Genomic DNA, 20,198 nt, shown 5'->3' with positions numbered 1-20,198 from the left:
TTTTTACAAGAGTCTGATTATCATAATTAGTTTCATTAGGAGATGAAGGATTTGTCCTGACCTCTTCAGTCTCACCTCTCTCGGTCTTTTTTTTAGGGATTTTTGAACGTTTTGAACCTGTTAGTTAGGGGCAGCTGTCATATGTCCCTTCAATGAAGAGGAGGTTATTTATCAGTCTACAAGCAAAGATGTGATTAACAGGTCTTGGATCATGTTCATGAATCTGATGCAGAGTTTTCTTAAGATTCTTAATCAAGGATCGAACAGTGTAATTGTAGCTCAAAACACTCGACCTTGATCATGTCCCACAATCATTATGGTAAGAATGAAGCGAAACCCCAGATAAATAAAAACAGGGAAATGAAAGTGAGAATCAAACTATTGGGTCTGGTCTACCTTTTCCTCTGTTTCTACTACCTGGTACTTCATAGAGTTCTGGTCCAGCGTGTCCAGTTCTCGACTCAGTTTGTGCATCTGGTCACTAATATGATCCATTTCGGAGCAGAGGCTCTTATAGCGAGCCAGATCCGAGTTGAACTCCTTCTTGTATTCACGGCGCTGCTCCTCTGACGTTATCACTGGGTACTGCCTGGAGAGACACAAGTGATCGCTCATATATGTCAACTCTACGGAGACAGCAGCACTACTACGTGGCATTCTTTTATCATTGTTACTACAAACATAAAAATAAAGCTTGGAACAATGAAGCCGCCATAAAAACTGTATTTAAATCCTTACAGCAAGAAATAATGTGAAAACTGCATCATTTATGAGGTTTTCTGACTCATTAGTAAAAAACGTTAAGGTGGAGGGAAGATGCTTGAGTCAGCACCTAATTCACAAAATACATATTTAAAATCATATTTCAATGTTTTTATTGGATTTTTCATATATAGACAACAAACAAACATCAACAGAAAAGATGGTAGAACGGTAAATGGTCTGTACCCGGAATGATACCCAGCACTTTACATACATCACATTCACTCATTCACACACTGATGGCGGAAGCTGCCATGCAAGGCGCTCAACCACGACCCATCAGGAGCAATTAGGGGTTCGGTATCTTGCCCAAGGACACCTCGACCGAGGATCGAACCGGCAACACTTGGGTTACAAGACGGCCACTCTACCCACTGGTATGGTACTGGAATGATGGTAGTAGACGGGGGGGACAACAGCATGCACCAGGGAGAGATTAAAAATGTCTGTTAACCACTGTGAGCTGGTAAGAGCAGTCCCTGAGAACCCTGCTGGGATCCCATCAGGCTCTGCTGCTTTTCTGACATTAATCACAGGACACATTCAACCTCGTATGTCAGTAGGATGAATGTGTCGGCAGCCTTGGTCGGTTCGTATGGTACAACATCATCTGATGGTCTCTCAAACCTGGCAAAAAACTTATTTAGCTCCTCTGCCAGGGGTGTGTTGTTACCAGGGCTTAAAGTAAAAAAATCCTGAGCCTGAACTTTTTTCTGGGGAGCGGAGGTGCAGTGGATCTGATGCATACACACTACAGGCAAACAACTTGTGGCATTGTGCTTGGCAGGGCATAAGATGACATACAGTTTAAATGTGAATTTTAGAAAGTAAAGGTAATAATGTTATAAGGACATGTGAAACTCAGTCAGACTAATTAATTTAAATTATTAATTTAGTAATCATTTAATTTAGTAAAGGGTATTTAAAAAAAAAAAAAAAAACAGTTACAGAGCAACAGTGAACTTTAGATAACATTGTAATTCTAAATTTCAACATTTCCATCGTTTTTGTTCAAAACAATATCAAATTAGGTTATAGAAAATACAAAATAAACAAATGCAATTTAATACACTAAACTACAAGTCAGTTCAATTAACAACAACAGCAACAAAAAGGTAAAAAGTGCTCCAAGACCTGATTAAACTGCATAAGAAATGGATAGAAAATAAACACAGTTTACTTCAGAAACTGAGAACTGCTACACTGAAGCCTCCAGTACAATCACCACAGCTCATTGACACGTTTTTTTCCTGTTCTTTCTCTTCTTTCATTTTTGGTTGGGCTTTGACTCCTCTCCTTTGTAACACGGATCAGTCACCGGGGTGCTACGTCAGCTGTGGCTGCTGCTCCCGCCAAACGACTTGTATGTTGGAGCGCGAACTGCTGCCGGGGTCTCCGTTGTGGAGTCATAGAACGTTTTTGCCACCAGTTGCATACACCAGCTTCTTCAAGCACAACACAAGAAACAAGTAGGCCTACCTGGCTCTTAGTTTCTGGCACCAGCTCCCAAAAAGCTTGTCGTCTCCACCCCTTCTTCTATCCATGCCCAGAGCCATTTGGTTCTAAGGCCGTTGTCAATTAGGACGTCTTTCCCTGGTTTAATGACTTTACTCTCCTTTTTTTCTGATTTCGGCGAAACACCCATCGGCTTGGATGCTGCGTTCAAGACCACTTGGAGATAACGTTTGTTTTTTTTTTTTCCTGAATCATAGTGAAAAGCCGGAGATCCAGTGTTGTGCCCTAAAGTGAATGTCTGCCAGAAACTGATTAGACGGCCATCGCGCAGCTTGTTAACGGTGTGTAACTCAGTTTTTCTCTCTGGTCTGCGGCTGATCCTCTCGATATAAAACTGATATAACATGCACATGTAAGTGACAGTATGTCCATACTAACAAAGAAAATCTGCTTTTGCATGTGCTTGAACTGATTAATTACAGCTGGAGAGGTGCTGTACCATATAATCACTTTCTGGCACAACGTGATTATATGGTACTAGTACGATACAAGTTGGTCAGTCATCTGTACATATAACTCTTGAATGAAAGCAGACCACTTTCATGTAGATGCTGCAAATGTACTGCAGTAAGTTAAAAAAACAGTCATGATCAGTGGAAACAAAGTGGAAAACTTTGTAAATCAACACTGAAATCTTTTGGACTTGACATTCTAAAAATGAACAAGAACAAGGCAAACACTTGAAGCCTAAACGGTGAAACAACATGCCTGAATATCGTTTCCGATTACAGCACCTCTGCAGCTGTAATTTATCCATATTATGTCTGTTTGATTCCGAGAGGGACAGCCGCAGAGCAGAGAGAAAACAGCGACACAGTGTTACAAGCTGCGCGATGGCTGTCTAATCAGTTCCTGGCAGACATTCACTTTAGGGCACAACACTGGCACGGTGCCGGAATACTTTAAGCCCTGTGTTACCTTTAGGCAGGTCTCTGCTGTTTATGTGCTGGATGCCCTGCCATACACGTACATGATTAAGAACTGGCTCTCAATCCTCTGTCTGTTGGCTCCCTTGGTTTTTAATCCCCCTCTTAAGGTTGTGTCTGGTCAGGCTGTACTGCTCCCTGTGCCCCGACTTGTAGGATACATCACGTTCCCACAGGAGGAGCTGGACCTCGGATCTGCCTGTCAATGGTAACGATGTCGGCACAGCTCCTTTTATGAAAGTCGACAGCCGGGTGAGAACCGGCTCCAGTCAGTGCTTCAGAACAACAAGACAAAAAACTGACAGGTGATCTGTCCAAGGTGCAGGAGGGGAAAGGAAAACTGCACCGTGATGGTACCACCCTAGTGACAATTCTTTGTACCTTTAAATGTACAATTAGATTCTTTATTTTTTGAGAGAAAAGAAAGCTGAAAGAGTACATTTCTAATTGCAGACATTAAAGCAGGATACAGTGTAAAGCCTGCTCCTCTTTAGGTTCCGTCTACTGTTTCTACAACTTATTCATAATAACAGAGGTTAAATCATCTTGTTGTGTCTTATAAATAACAGCTCAATGTTTGGATCAATGGTCTCAGATCGATGTTACTCCCCTTTTATCTGTTTCTAGAAAACTATCTTGATTGGTGGTTTGCAGTGTTATGAAGGGTCTCATTCTAGATTCAGCACCCACCTGTACAGGTGATCTGTGTGGTCCTGGTCCAGCTCATTGCCAGTGTCTCCAGTGGTATAACCAGTTTCATACTGGGACTCCATGATCCCCTGAGCAGCAGGGGTGGAGTGATCCTTCTTCCTGTGATGAGGAGGAGGTTTCCTGACACTTTCATCTGAGCTGCTGTGGTACAGAGGCTCTACACCAGCACCAGTCCTGGAGAGAGAGGGCTTACATCAGGAACACGCCTTTATTCAAACCCAGTCAGGACCAGGAAACACAATTAAAAGTCTGTGCTTGAGGTTCTGGTGTGACACCTGCTTTCTCAGCACAGGTGTCAGCTCACCTGTTGCTTTTATAACATCTCTCACTGTGGATGCTGACTGTCCCGTTGCCATAGGCAACCAGGCTGTTCTCTGCTCTCAGGTCAGGCACTGCCCTCTCTGACACAACAACGGTGGCAGCCTCTCCAACGTGGTTCACCTGAAACCAGGTCAGAAACCCCCACCATGATCCCTGCACCATCATCATCATCATCAGCGACCATTTCCACTCAAAGTTAACGGCACAGGACGGATCATCCGATTTTGTTTCCATGACAACATAAAGTTAATGGTGACTTTAGTTCTCCCGAACATACTTTCATATTTGTTAACTTTGAATAAAGCTCTGCCTTTAATTCTCTCTAATATTTATTTTAAGAGCTTGAAGTGGAATTGCAGACACACAAACTATTACGCATCTATTTATTTATTTTGTAAATTCATATTTTTATGTTTTATGTGAAATTTATTTGGTTTCTTTATTAACTTTTCCCTACATTTTGCAACTATAAAGTAAAAAAATAATTTTGTAAAACAAATGTGTCATATTTGGAGGATAACCCTTTTTATGAAGTTATTTATTCAAAATATTTGTATAATAATTTGTTTATCTTTTATTTTCTACATTTGGTAAGACACAAACTAATAAATAAAACAATATGGAATCACTAAATGAAATGGGAGTCAGGCTGATGACTCCCATTTGTGAACAGCTTTTTAATATTTATTCATTTACTTTTTTTCCCTTTATGTTCATGACTTTATAGACTGGTTTATACTGGCATTAAAAGCTGCTACAGACTGGTTTATACTAGGATTAAAAGCTGCTACAAACTGGTTTATACTGGGATTAAAAGCTGCTACAGACTGGTTTATACTGGGATTAAAAGCTGCTACAGACTGGTTTATACTGGGATTAAAAGCTGCTACAGACTGGTTTATACTGGGATTAAAAGCTGCTACAGACTGGTTTATACTGGGATTAAAAGCTGCTACAGACTGGTTTATACTGGGATTAAAGTCTGCTACAGACTGGTTTATACTGGCATTAAAAGCTGCTACAGACTGGTTTATACTAGGATTAAAAGCTGCTACAAACTGGTTTATACTGGGATTAAAAGCTGCTACAGACTGGTTTATACTGGGATTAAAAGCTGCTACAGACTGGTTTATACTGGCATGAAAAGCTGATACTGACTGGTTTATACTGGCATTAAAAGCTGCTACAGACTGGTTTATACCGGGATTAAAAGCTGCTACAGACTGGTTTATACTGGCATGAAAAGCTGCTACAAACTGGTTTATACTGGGATTAACAGCTGCTACTGACTGGTTTATACTGGCATTAAAAGCTGCTACAGACTGGTTTATACTGGGATTAAAAGCTGCTACACACTGGTTTATACTGGGATTAAAAGCTGCTACAGACTGGTTTATACTGGGATTAAAAGCTGCTACAGACTGGTTCATACCGGGATTAAAAGCTGCTACAGACTGGTTTATACTGGGATTAAAAGCTGCTACACACTGGTTTATACTGGGATTAAAAGCTGTTACAGACTGGTTTATACTGGGATTAAAAGCTGCTACACACTGGTTTATACTGGGATTAAAAGCTGCTACAGACTGGTTTATACTGGGATTAAAAGCTGCTACACACTGGTTCATACTGGGATTAAAAGCTGATACAGACTGGTTTATACTGGGATTAAAAGCTGCTACAGACTGTTTTATACTGGGATTAAAAGCTGCTACAGACTGGTTTATACTGGCATGAAGAGCTGCTACTGACTGGTTTATACTGGCATTAAAAGCTGCTACAGACTGGTTTATACTGGGATTAAAAGCTGTTACAGACTGGTTTATACTGGGATTAAAAGCTGCTACAGACTGGTTTATACTGGGATTAAAAGCTGCTACAGACTGGTTTAAACTGGGATAAAAAGCTGCTACAGACTGGTTTATACTGGGATTAAAAGCTGCTACAGACTGGTTTATACCGGGATTAAAAGCTGCTACAGACTGGTTTATACCGGGATTAAAAGCTGCTACAGACTGGTTTATACTGGGATTAAAAGCTGCTACAGACTGGTTTATACCGGGATTAAAGGCTGCTACAGACTGGTTTATACTGGGATTAAAAGCTGCTACACACTGGTTTATACTGGGATTAAAAGCTGCTACAGACTGGTTTATACCGGGATTAAAAGCTGCTACAGACTGGTTTATACTGGCATGAAAAGCTGCTACAAACTGGTTTATACTGGGATTAAAAGCTGCTACTGACTGGTTTATACTGGCATTAAAAGCTGCTACAGACTGGTTTATACTGGGATTAAAAGCTGCTACACACTGGTTTACACTGGGATTAAAAGCTGCTACAGACTGGTTTATACTGGGATTAAACACTGCCACAGACTGGTTTATACTGGGATTAAAAGCTGCTACAGACTGGTTTATACCGGGATTAAAAGCTGTTACAGACTGGTTTATACTGGGATTAAAAGCTGCTACACACTGGTTTATACTGGCATTAAAAGCTGCTACAGACTGGTTTATACTGGGATTAAAAGCTGTTACAGACTGGTTTATACTAGGATTAAAAGCTGCTACAGACTGGTTTATACTGGGATTAAAAGCTGCTACAGACTGGTTTATACTGGGATTAAAAGCTGTTACAGACTGGTTTATACTGGGATTAAAAGCTGTTACAGACTGGTTTATACTAGGATTAGAAGCTGCTACAGACTGGTTTATACTGGGATTAAAAGCTGCTACAGACTGGTTTATACTGGGATTAAAAGCTGTTATAGACTGGTTTATACTGGGATTAAAAGCTGCTACAGACTGGTTTTTACTGGGATTAAAAGCTGCTACAGACTGGTTTATACCGGGATTAAAAGCTGCTACAGACTGGTTTATACTGGGATTAAAAGCTGCTACATACTGGTTTATACTGGGATTAAAAGCTGCTACAGACTGGTTTATACTGGGATTAAAAGCTGCTACTGACTGGTTTATACTGGCATTAAAAGCTGCTACAGACTGGTTTATACTGGGATTAAAAGCTGCTACACACTGGTTTATACTGGGATTAAAAGCTGCTACAGACTGGTTTATACCGGGATTGAAAGCTACTACACACTGGTTTATACCGGGATTAAAAGCTGCTACAGACTGGTTTATACTGGGATTAAAAGCTGCTACAGACTGGTTTATACTGGGATTAAAAGCTGCTACACACTGGTTTATACTGGGATTAAAAGCTGCTACACACTGGTTTATACTGGGATTAAAAGCTGCTACAGACTGGTTTATACCGGGATTAAAAGCTGCTACAGACTGGTTTATACTGGCATGAAAAGCTCCTACAAACTGGTTTATACTGGGATTAAAAGCTGCTACTGACTGGTTTATACTGGCATTAAAAGCTGCTACAGACTGGTTTATACTGGGATTAAAAGCTGCTACACACTGGTTTATACTGGGATTAAAAGCTGCTACAGACTGGTTTATACTGGGATTAAACACTGCCACAGACTGGTTTATACCGGGATTAAAAGCTGCTACAGACTGGTTTATACTGGGATTAAAAGCTGCTACAGACTGGTTTATACTGGGATTAAAAGCTGCTACTGAGTGGTTTATACTGGCATTAAAAGCTGCTACAGACTGGTTTATACTGGGATTAAAAGCTGCTACACACTGGTTTATACTGGGATTAAAAGCTGCTACAGACTGGTTTATACTGGGATTAAACACTGCCACAGACTGGTTTATACCGGGATTAAAAGCTGCTACAGACTGGTTTATACCGGGATTAAAAGCTGCTACTGTCATGGTCCGCACTTCTCCTCCTTCCGCCTGACCATATTTGGAGAATGAAGCATCTCCGCCAACAGGACGGCGCAGCTGAATGACATTGGGCTGATGACTCCTCTCGTATAAGTACCCCAGATGACTCTTCAGTCTTCGCTGGATTGTACTACTGCCTGTGGTAACCAGCCGTGAACTAAGTCTTGTCGCTATCGTATTGCTTATTGTTTACTCACCTGTATTCCCTCTCCCCAAGAACCCGACCCGGAAAACCACGGTCCACTCGAGGAATCCTGTCTGCCCGCTCCAGCCCGTCCTTCAGCCACCACATCTCCATAACCATTGTTTATCATAATAAATCATTCACTTGTTCTCTCATCCTCGCTCTCGTTTCCTTGGATCCACAACACCAGCCGTGACAGAACAATCCAGCTAACAAATGGATCCATCGAAACAAGCCACGCCAGACGCCGGAAAAACAGATCCCAACAGCGAACTCTTTTTTGCCGTATCCTCACAAGGACAACTACTTGGCCAACACTCTCAGGTACTCCGATCCCTCGGAGACAGCCAGAATGCATTACAAACCCAGCTACATGATGTCACTAGCAAAATGACTGCCATACTTGATCGTTTGTCTCAGCTCTCTACTCCTCTAGCCGCACCGCCTGTCTCTGCGCCATCTCTGCCCGTTCCCGTCCGAGAAGTTCACATTCCAGATCCCCGACCCTTCGCCGGAGATCTGGGGAAGTGCCGGGGTTTTCTCCTCCAGTGTTCGTTGATCTTTGATCAAATACCAAGCACCTACACATCTTTCATTATAGGTCTTCTGACTTCCAGAGCTCTTACGTGGGCGGAAGCATTCCTGGAAACCACGCCCCTACATAGTTTAACTTACCGGTTCTTCACACAGGAATTGCTGAAAGTATTTGACGGTCCAGTTCGAGGCCGCGAAGCCGCCAAGCGTCTCATGTCCCTGAGACAAGGAACTTTGAGTGTGGCTGAATTTTCAGTGGAGTTTCGGACCCTGGCCGCCGATTCAAAATGGAATTCTGAAGCACTAATTGATCATTTCTTGAACTGTCTAACAGGGACTCTTAAAGACGAGCTGGCGACTCGGGATCTTCCGGAAACTCTCGACGCCTTAATCGACCTGGCCATCCGATTGGATAACCGCCTCCGGGAGAGGCACCGAGACCGCAGGGGTTCCTACACGGTTCCGTCCCCAGCGGTAGACCCGACCCCGCCAGCCTGGCCATCCTTGGACTCCTCCTCTGCTTCCGGTGTCGAGCCGATGCAGGTGGGGCGGGCGCACCTTACTCCATCAGAACGACAAAGACGGCTGCAAGCAGGAGAATGCCTCTACTGTGGTGGATTGGGACACTTCCGTGCCGCCTGTCCCGTTCGCCCAAAAGATCCGGCCCGTCAGTTAAGGTCGGGATTCTGACGGGCCAGACCCAGACCAAAACTCAAATCCCGGCAACCATCACTTTTTTGGATCAAACCCTCACCGTACCGGCTCTGATCGACTCAGGTGCAAAAGACAGCTTTTTGGACGCCCGTCTGGCGGAAGAAGCACAGATCCCACGGATACCACTGCCCCGACCCATAACTGCTAATGCCCTGGACGGCAGAACCATCGCCCAGATAACCCACACCACTGCACCCATTAAATTAAAGCTTTCCGGCAATCATACTGAACTTATTGAGTTTAAGTTGATTTCAGCACCAGACTGCTCCCTGGTTCTTGGTCACCCCTGGCTGTCACTCCACAACCCCCACATTAACTGGACCACCGGAACCGTTATAGGCTGGAGTGAGGAGTGCCACCTGGCCTGTCTACGGTCAGCCATACCCCCCACGGCAACGGATAGTAGCGGAGGCCCGCCCCCGGACCTGACATCAGTACCTGGTGAATACCATGACCTGGCCGAAGTCTTCAGCAAGCACAAAGCCTCCTCCTTACCACCTCACCGGCCCTACGATTGTGCCATAAACCTGCTACCAGGGTCCTCTCTTCCAAACAGCAGGTTGTACAATATCTCCAGACCTGAAAGAGAGACCCTGGAGAAATACATACAAGAATCCTTGGATGCAGGTATCATCAGACACTCGTCTTCCCCTTTAGCCGCAGGGTTTTTCTTTGTCACCAAGAAAGACAAAACTCTGCGGTCCTGTATTGATTATCGGGGTTTAAACAAAATAACTGTTCATAATAAATATCCCTTATCCCTGATTGACTCAGCATTTGACGCCTTGCTTGGTTCCACCGTTTTCACCAAATTAGACCTCCGGAATGCCTATTACCTGGTCCGTGTCAAAGAAGGAGACGAGTGGAAAACGGCATTCAAAACCCCATTAGGACATTTTGAGTATCTGGTCATGCCTTTCGGCCTCACAAACGCCCCCGCAGTTTTTCAAGCCCTGGTCAATGATGTTCTCCGTGATTTCCTCAATCGGTTTGTGTTCGTCTACCTCGATGACATACTCATCTATTCAAAATCCCTGTCTGAACACAAGAAACACGTCCGTCTGGTGCTTCAGAGACTCCTGGAGAACAAGCTGTATGTCAAAGCGGAAAAATGTCAATTCCATTCTGAGACCGTTGGCTTTCTGGGTTATGTGTTTATGGGCGGGCAGATGAAGACGGATCCTGACAAGGTTAAGGCAGTTCTGGATTGGCCCATGCCTGACACTGTGAAGCAATTGCAGCGCTTCTTAGGTTTCGCTAATTTCTACTGCCGGTTTATTAAGAACTTTAGCCAGGTAGCCGCCCCGCTCACCAAGCTGACCTCCCCCAAGACCCCCTTTCACTGGTCCAAGTGCGCGGACGACGCCTTTCAGGAACTGAAGAAACGGTTTGCCTCTGCTCCGGTGCTCACGCAGCCTGATCCGTCACGTCAGTTTGTGGTGGAGGTTGATGCCTCAGATACCGGGGTGGGGGCAGTCCTGTCCCAGCGGTCGGTGCAGTCGGGAGAGCTTCACCCATGTGCGTTTTTCTCCCGGCGTCTTTCCCCAGCAGAATGTAACTACGACGTGGGTGAACGTGAGCTCTTGGCAGTGAAGCTGGCTTTAGACGAGTGGCGACATTGGCTGGAAGTGGCAGCTCAGCCTTTCATCGTGTGGACAGACCATCGCAACCTGGAGTATATTCAGTCAGCCAAAAGACTGAATTCCCGGCAGGCCAGGTGGGCACTATTCTTTGGTCGGTTTAACTTTTCCCTCACTTACAGACCAGGCACGAAGAACATCAAGCCAGACGCCCTGTCCCGTCAATTCAGTTCCGGAGGACCACCCACTGACCCTGACACCATTCTGCCTGCGTCCTGTATGGTGGCCGCCGTTACCTGGGAGGTGGAAGAGAACGTCAGGGACGCCCAGCGCGCCCACCCTGATCCAGGTACAGGTCCTCCAAATAAACTGTTTGTGCCTGACAATGTCCGCTCCCAGGTGATCCAGTGGGGGCATTCCTCCCGGGTGGCCTGCCATTCTGGTCGAGCACGCACCTCCACACTTATCCGGCGGCGCTTCTGGTGGCCTACTTTGGAGAAGGACGTCCGGGAATTTGTGGCCGCCTGTCCAGTCTGTGCTCGAGGAAAGACCTCCTCTCAGGCCCCTGCGGGACTTCTACGTCCACTACCCATCCCTGGGAGGCCCTGGTCCCACATTGCCCTGGACTTTGTCACCGGTCTGCCGCCGTCTCAAGGTAACACCACCATCCTAACCATCATAGACAGGTTCTCCAAAGCAGCTCACTTCGTGGCCTTGCCCAAACTACCTTCTGCTCTGGAAACCTCCGAGATCGTATCCAGGCATGTGTTCCGTCTTCACGGCATACCCACAGACATAGTCTCAGACCGCGGCCCCCAGTTCGTGTCCCGGGTCTGGAAGGCATTCTGTGCTGAGCTGGGTGCCTCTGTCAGCCTGAGCTCGGGTTTCCATCCCCAGACCAACGGCCAGGCTGAACGTTTGAATCAAGAACTGGAATCTGCCCTGCGCTGCGTGGCTGCTAATAACCCCTCCGCCTGGAGCAGCCACCTGTGCTGGGTGGAATATGCCCACAATTCCCACATCTCGTCCGCCACGGGTTTCTCGCCCTTCGAGGCCTCCCTGGGTTACCAGCCTCCACTCTTCCCGGAGCACGAAGCAGAGATCGCGGTGCCCTCCATCCAGCGGCATCTGGGCCGGTGTCGTCGGATGTGGAGGGCCACGAGGGCGGCCCTGGTTCGGGCTGCGGACAGGAACCGCAGGGGTGCTGACCGACGCAGGGTTCCCGCACCTCTGTACCGTCCAGGACAGAAGGTCTGGCTGTCCTCCAGAAACATCACCCTGCGGACGGAGTCTCGCAAGCTGTCCCCTCGGTTCCTGGGTCCTTTCGAAGTCCTGGAGGTCATCAACCCTGCGGTCGTCAAACTGCGGCTGCCCCGGTCCATGCGGGTTCACCCTGCCTTCCATGTCTCGCAGCTGAAGCCGGTCTCCTCCAGTCCGCTGGTCCCTCCTTCCAGGCCCCCTCCGCCCGCCCGGGTCGTTGGCGGTGATCCGGCCTTCTCTGTTCGTCGCCTCTTGGATGTCCGCCGCCGGGGTCGTGGCCTGCAGTACCTGGTGGACTGGGAGGGGTATGGCCCGGAGGAGCGTTCCTGGGTTCCTCGTTCGTTCATCCTGGATGACCGCCTCATCCGGGCGTTCCGTCAGCGCTGTGCTGGTGGGTCGCCTGGGGGCTCCCCTTGAGGGGGGGGTACTGTCATGGTCCGCACTTCTCCTCCTTCCGCCTGACCATATTTGGAGAATGAAGCATCTCCGCCAACAGGACGGCGCAGCTGAATGACATTGGGCTGATGACTCCTCTCGTATAAGTACCCCAGATGACTCTTCAGTCTTCGCTGGATTGTACTACTGCCTGTGGTAACCAGCCGTGAACTAAGTCTTGTCTCTATCGTATTGCTTATTGTTTACTCACCTGTATTCTCTCTCCCCAAGAACCCGACCCGGAAAACCACGGTCCACTCGAGGAATCCTGTCTGCCCGCTCCAGCCCGTCCTTCAGCCATCACATCTCCATAACCATTGTTTATCATAATAAATCATTCACTTGTTCTCTCATCCTCGCTCTCGTTTCCTTGGATCCACATAACCAGCCGTGACAGCTACAGACTGGTTTATACTGGGATTAAAAGCTGCTACAGACTGGTTTATACCGGGATTAAAAGCTGCTACAGACTGGTTTATACTGGGATTAAAAGCTGCTACAGACTGGTTTATACCGGGATTAAAAGCTGCTACAGACTGGTTTATACTGGGATTAAAAGCTGCTACTGACTGGTTTATACTGGCATTAAAAGCTGCTACAGACTGGTTTATACTGGGATTAAAAGCTGCTACACACTGGTTTATACTGGGATGAAAAGCTGCTACAGACTGGTTTATACTGGGATTAAAAGCTGCTACACACTGGTTTATACTGGGATTAAAAGCTGCTACAGACTGGTTTATACTGGCATTAAAAGCTGTTACTGACTGGTTTATACTGGCATTAAAAGCTGCTACAGACTGGTTTATACTGGGATTAAAAGCTGCTACACACTGGTTTATACTGGGATTAAAAGCTGCTACAGCCTGGTTTATACTGGGATTAAACACTGCCAGCGACTGGTTTATACTGGGATTAAAAGCTGCTACAGACTGGTTTATACTGGGATTAAAAGCTGCTACAGACTGGTTTATACTGGGATTAAAACCTGCTACAGACTGGTTTATGCTGGGATTAAAAGCTGCTACAGACTGGTTTATACTGGGATTAAAAGCTGTTACAGACTGGTTTATACTGGGATTAAAAGCTGCTACACACTGGTTTATACTGGGATTAAAAGCTGCTACAGACTGGTTTATACTGGGATTAAAAGCTGTTACAGACTGGTTTATACTAGGATTAAAAGCTGCTACAGACTGGTTTATACTGGGATTAAAAGCTGCTACAGACTAGTTTATACTGGGATTAAAAGCTGTTACAGACTGGTTTATACTAGGATTAAAAGCTGCTACAGACTGGTTTATACTGGGATTAAAAGCTGCTACAGACTGGTTTATACTGGGATTAAAAGCTGTTATAGACTGGTTTATACTGGGATTAAAAGCTGCTACAGACTGGTTTTTACTGGGATTAAAAACTGCTACAGACTGGTTTATACCGGGATTAAAAGCTGCTACAGACTGGTTTATACTGGGATTAAAAGCTGCTACATACTGGTTTATACTGGGATTAAAAGCTGCTACAGACTGGTTTATACTGGGATTAAAAGCTGCTACTGACTGGTTTATACTGGCATTAAAAGCTGCTACAGACTGGTTTATACTGGGATTAAAAGCTGCTACACACTGGTTTATACTGGGATTAAAAGCTGCTACAGACTGGTTTATACCGGGATTGAAAGCTACTACACACTGGTTTATACCGGGATTAAAAGCTGCTACAGACTGGTTTATACTGGGTTTAAAAGCTGCTACACACTGGTTTATACTGGGATTAAAAGCTGCTACAGACTGGTTTATACCGGGATTAAAAACTGTTACAGACTGGTTTATACCGGGATTAAAAGCTGCTACAGACTGGTTTATACCGGGATTAAAAGCTGCTACAGACTGGTTTATACTGGCATGAAAAGCTGCTACAGACTGGTTTATACCGGGATTAAAAGCTGCTACAGACTGGTTTATACTGGGATTAAAAACTGCTACAGACTGGTTTATACCGGGATTAAAAGCTGCTACAGACTGGTTTATACTGGGATTAAAAACTGTTACAGACTGGTTTATACCGGGATTAAAAGCTGCTACTGACTGGTTTATACTGGGATTAAAAGCTGCTACACACTGGTTTATACTGGGATTAAAAGCTGTTACAGACTGGTTTATACTGGGATTAAAAGCTGCTACACACTGGTTTATACTGGGATTAAAAGCTACTACAGACTGGTTTATACTGGGATTAAAAGCTGTTACAGACTGGTTTATACTGGGATTGAAAGCTATTAGAGACTGGTTTATACTGGGATTAAAAGCTGCTACACACTGGTTTATACCGGGATTAAAAGCTGCTACAGACTGGTTTATACTGGGATAAAAAGCTGCTACAGACTGGTTCATACTGGCATTAAAAGCTGCTCCTGACTGGTTTATACTGGTATTAAAAGCTGCTACAGACTGGTTTATACTGGGATTAAAAGCTGCTACACACTGGTTTATACTGGGATTAAAAGCTGCTACAGACTGGTTTATACTGGGATTAAAAGCTGTTACAGACTGGTTTATACTGGCATTGAAAGCTATTAGAGACTGGTTTATACTGGGATTAAAAGCTGCTACACACTGGTTTATACCGGGATTAAAAGCTGCTACAGACTGGTTTATACTGGGATAAAAAGCTGCTACAGACTGGTTCATACTGGCATTAAAAGCTGCTACAGACTGGTTTATACTGGTATTAAAAGCTGTTACAGACTGGTTTATACTGGGATTAAAAGCTGCTACACACTGGTTTATACTGGGATTAAAAGCTGTTACAGACTGGTTTATACTGGCATTAAAAGCTGCCACAGACTGGTTTATACTGGGATTAAAAGCTGCTACACACTGGTTTATACCGGGATTAAAAGCTGCTACAGACTGGTTTATACCAGGATTAAAAGCTGCTACAGACTGGTTTATACTGGCATGAAAAGCTGCTACAGACTGGTTTATACTGGGATTAAAAGCTGCTACTGACTGGTTTATACTGGGATTAAAAGCTGCTACAGACTGGTTTATACTGGCATTAAAAGCTGCTACAGACTGGTTTATACTGGGATTAAAAGCTGCTACACACTGGTTTATACCGGGATTAAAAGCTGCTACAGACTGGTTTATACCAGGATTAAAAGCTGCTACAGACTGGTTTATACTGGCATGAAAAGCTGCTACAGACTGGTTTATACTGGGATTAAAAGCTGCTACAGACTGGTTTATACTGGCATTAAAAGCTGCTACAGACTGGTTTATACTGGGATTAAAAGCTGCTACACACTGGTTTATACTGGGATTAAAAGCTGTTACAGACTGGTTTATACTGGGATTAAAAGCTGCTTCAGACTGGTTTATACTGGGATTAAAAGCTCCAGCTGTTACAGCCTGGTTTATACTGGGATTAAAAGCTGCTACACACTGGTTTATACTGGGATTAAAAGCTACTACAGACTGGTTTATATTGGGATTAAAAGCTGTTACAGACTGGTTTATACTGGGATTAAAAGCTGCTACAGACTGGTTTATACTGGGATTAAAAGCTCCAGCTGTTACAGACTGGTTTATACTGGGATTAAAAGCTGCTACACACTGGTTTATACTGGGATTAAAAGCTACTACAGACTGGTTTATACTGGGATAAAAAGCTACTATAGACTGGTTTATATTGGGATTAAAAGCTCCAGCTGCTACAGACTGGTTTACAAAAACACTTGAAGAAAAATATAAAAATATATCTTGGAGTTTTAAGTGTTAATGCACATTTTTCCATTATTTTCTCTGTTTGTATCTTCTGTTGAATAGAAATGCGGCTGGAAAGGAGGTAAATGGTTTCTTTTACAATGCTGTTTTCTGTAGAAGCTGTGTTACTGGCTGAATCAGTTAGTGCCACTACACTCTGTAGGGGCTCACGCAGCAACACTGAGGCAACTCAACCCTTTTCATACATTATACATGGCACATACATTATATATGGCTTCCTGCAAGGCAAGCGTCTTCACTGCGATACCAGACTGCACCAGAATAAGGCCTACATTCGTGATAGAGTGGTTCGCTGCATCACAGGCTAATGTAGGCCAAGGCATCAGGGATAAACTAATTGAATGGGTTGATTTGCTTTAAGAATAAATGCAAATATTAAACATTCACAGCACAACACTGATCTGATGACGTTACCACTGTTGAACATGTGGTAGACTGTCGGGCTGATGTACAAATTATAACAGGCTTCTAAATGTTAAGGCAGATATATTATGGGAAATTTCTGACAAGGAGTTTTTTTCTTTGTGAAATGCTTGTTGGTCTCATCACTACAAGTTTAAAGAACAACACGTGCAGGCAACTATATTGTTTTAATGCAATCAATAAGAAGTTTACTGCCTCATTTCAAATTTATTTTCTATTTAAAAACAACACCAAATCCAAAAAGTTGGGTCTCTGTGTTAAATGTGCATAAAAACAGAATGTAATGATTTATAAACCTTATGAAGTCATATTTTATCCCAGTAGCAGATAACCAACATCTCAGAGGATGAAACGGAGATGTTTCACCATGTGATGAAAATATGAGCTGATAGCAAATCTGATGCAGCAACACGTCTGGAAAAAGTTGGAACGGGAGCAACAAAAGGCTGGAAAAGCACCTGGTACAAACCAGAAACACCTGTAGGATCATTGGACAACTAATCAGGTTACCTGGTAACAGGTCAGTAACATGACTGGGTATAAAAGGAGCATTTCAGAGAGGCAGAGTCTCTCAGATGGAAAGATGGACAGAGCTTCACCAATCTGAGACAAACTGGATCTAAAACTGGAACAATTTCAGAAAAATGTTCCTCAGACTTTGAAGATCCAGCATCTACAGTGTGGAATATCATCAGAAGATTCAGAGAATCAGGAGGAATCTCTGTGTGCATGGGACAAGGCTGGATGCTGGCGATCTTCTGTATTAAAAGCAAACATGATTCTCTACTGGAAACCACTGCATGGACTCAGAAAGACATCCAGAAACCACTGTCTGTGAACACAGTTCACCCTGAAACCAACAAATGCAGGTTAAAGCTCCATCATGCAGAGAAGAAGCCAGATGTGAACAGGATCCAGAACCTTCTTCAATCTTCTCTGGACCAAAGCTCATCAGACCCTGGTCTGAGGCAAAGGTCTAGAAGTTTTAGAGCAACATCTGCTCCCATCCAACGTCTCTTTCAGGGAAGGCCTTGCAGGTTTCAGCAAGAAAATGCTGAACCACATCCTACATCCATCACAGCAGCATGACTTCACAGGAGAAGAGTCCGGCTGCTGAACTGGCCTGCCTGCAATCCAGACCTTTCACCAGTATACAACATCTGGAGCATCATGGAAGCAGAAATCCAGCAACTAAAGTCCAGGGGTCTCATTTGTACGCACAAAATGGGGCCTGAAACTGGCGTACGCCTCTTTTCACGCAAAGGTTGTGATTTATAAAAAACAAACTTGACGTGAAAATGTGCGGTCTTTCACGGCAGCTCTGACCCATGCGTACGCTGGTTTTGGAGGCTGGGGGAATTGGCGACACAGATGGAGAGGTGGGGAATTAACAACACACTGCATCCAGAGTCCTCTTGTGGCAGCGTGGGGTCCTGTCACCATGTCTCCAATTAATTTTGCGCTCTGGCTGTATGACCGCAGATGTGATTTCGGCTCACTGGTCAGCGTGCATGACTTCAACCCGGCAAGAGTTCATAACCCGTCTCCGCTGTCTATGCGTCCTGCTACACTCTTCCACATCCAATTTCCCTATATTGCAGGAGAACAGGCCGACATTAAAAGGCAATTTGCAGCAATGTCCGGTTTTCCTAATGTAATCGGCGCAATTGACTGCACTCATATTGCTATAAGGGCCCCATATGTCGATGAATTCATGTATGTCAATAGGAAGCATGTGCATACTATCAGTGTTCAAGTCATATGTCAATCCAACATGATGTTGACAAATGTAGTTGCACGATGGCCTGGCTCTACACATGACTCTTACATCCTAGCGCAAAGCAGTGTAGGGAAGAGACTGCAGGCAGGCGCTGTACGTGATGGCTGGCTTCTTGGTAAGACAATAACTTTATATTGACAACCAGCTTAGCCAGATGCAGACCACTGATGCACTGTTTAATTGAAATGCAGGGGACAGTGGCTACCCCCTCCGGCGCTGGCTCCTGACCCCCTTCCCAAACCCCCAGAGCGCAGAGGAGACCCTGTTCAATACCGCTCACTCCCGTGCGCGCTCAACTGTAGAGCGCGCCATCGGCCTTTTAAAATGCCGGTGGCGGTGTCTGGATGCGTCAGGGGGTAGATTATTGTACCATCCCCAAAAGGTGTGCAGGATCATGAGGGCGTGTGGCGTGCTGCACAACCTGGCACTGAGGCACGGCATCCAACTACCTCCTGGCCTCCCCCCTCCTCGGAATGCCGACCCTCACCCACAGCCCCCTCCCAGACACAGGGAGTTCCAACACGGGGCACGGCTCCGTGAGGAGGTCATGCAGCGATTAAGCAGACAATAAGGTTCACTTTTTCACAAGCTCTTTTAATGTGTTTGGAATGTCGAACATAATGTCACACAAATTATGCAGTGTTGTTCTGATTTCCTTCAGTTCATTGATGGTTTCTTTTTGATCTCCGCCATGGTCCGCTCTGTCCCGCTCACAGAGTTAACTGAGGTAACTATGTGTTGCCACTCACGACACTTAGTCTTATTTGTCACGCCACTACTGTGGCTACCAAACAAAATAATTTTTCGACTCTCCACCTCACTCACTAATACATCGATTTCTGGCTCTGTGAAGTTGCGTTTTTTTGGTTCGCTTCCCTGCGGTTGCCATTGTTCGTGGATCACAACATGGATCAGCTGGCTCATTTTAATACACGCTGAGCTACTTTGCATTGACCATTTATGGTGGAAAGTGGGCGTGTAGTGGGCGGAACATGAGCCAAATTCACCTGCGCAAACTTCAAGGACGAGTGTGATTTATAAAGGGGAAATTGCTTGCACCTGTGCGTACGCACGGTTTTATAAATCAGAATATTTTAAGGCGTACGCCAACTTCCGGTTTTGGGCGTAAGCACACTTTTAGTAAGAATCCTACGCACAGTTTTATAAATGAGACCCCAGGACTGTAGAGCAGCTACAATCCTGCATCAGACCAGAATGGGACAACATTTACTCCTAAAACTCCAGCAACTGGTCTCCACACTTCCCAGACGTTTCCAAACATGTTAGAAGAAGAGATACTACACCATGCTGAACATCACACTAGGACTACTTTTTACACCATGCTGAACATCACGCTGGAACTACGTTTTACACCGTGCTGAACATCACCCAGGAACTACTTTTTCCACCATGCTGAACATCACCCTGGAGCTACTTTTTACACCATGCT

The 20,198-nt window shown here is 44.9% G+C and overlaps 1 protein-coding gene across 1 annotated transcript in view; it reads right to left on the bottom strand.

Annotated features, from left to right (window-relative positions):
- Window positions 1-20,198, bottom strand: part of LOC121643869 — a 45,744-nt gene that overhangs the window by 2,072 nt on the left and 23,474 nt on the right. Inside the window, exons 11-13 of the mRNA XM_041991456.1 lie at window positions 4,219-4,355; window positions 3,894-4,088; window positions 418-589 (exon numbers count right to left, since the gene is read on the bottom strand). Coding sequence (XP_041847390.1) covers window positions 418-589; window positions 3,894-4,088; window positions 4,219-4,355 — 504 coding nt within the window. The remainder of the gene's footprint in view (window positions 1-417; window positions 590-3,893; window positions 4,089-4,218; window positions 4,356-20,198) is intronic.

This window comes from Melanotaenia boesemani, chromosome 8 (assembly GCF_017639745.1).
Source record: "Melanotaenia boesemani isolate fMelBoe1 chromosome 8, fMelBoe1.pri, whole genome shotgun sequence".
Taxonomy (NCBI): Eukaryota; Metazoa; Chordata; class Actinopteri; order Atheriniformes; family Melanotaeniidae; genus Melanotaenia; species Melanotaenia boesemani.
This window is presented reverse-complemented; position numbering and strand designations above follow the sequence as displayed.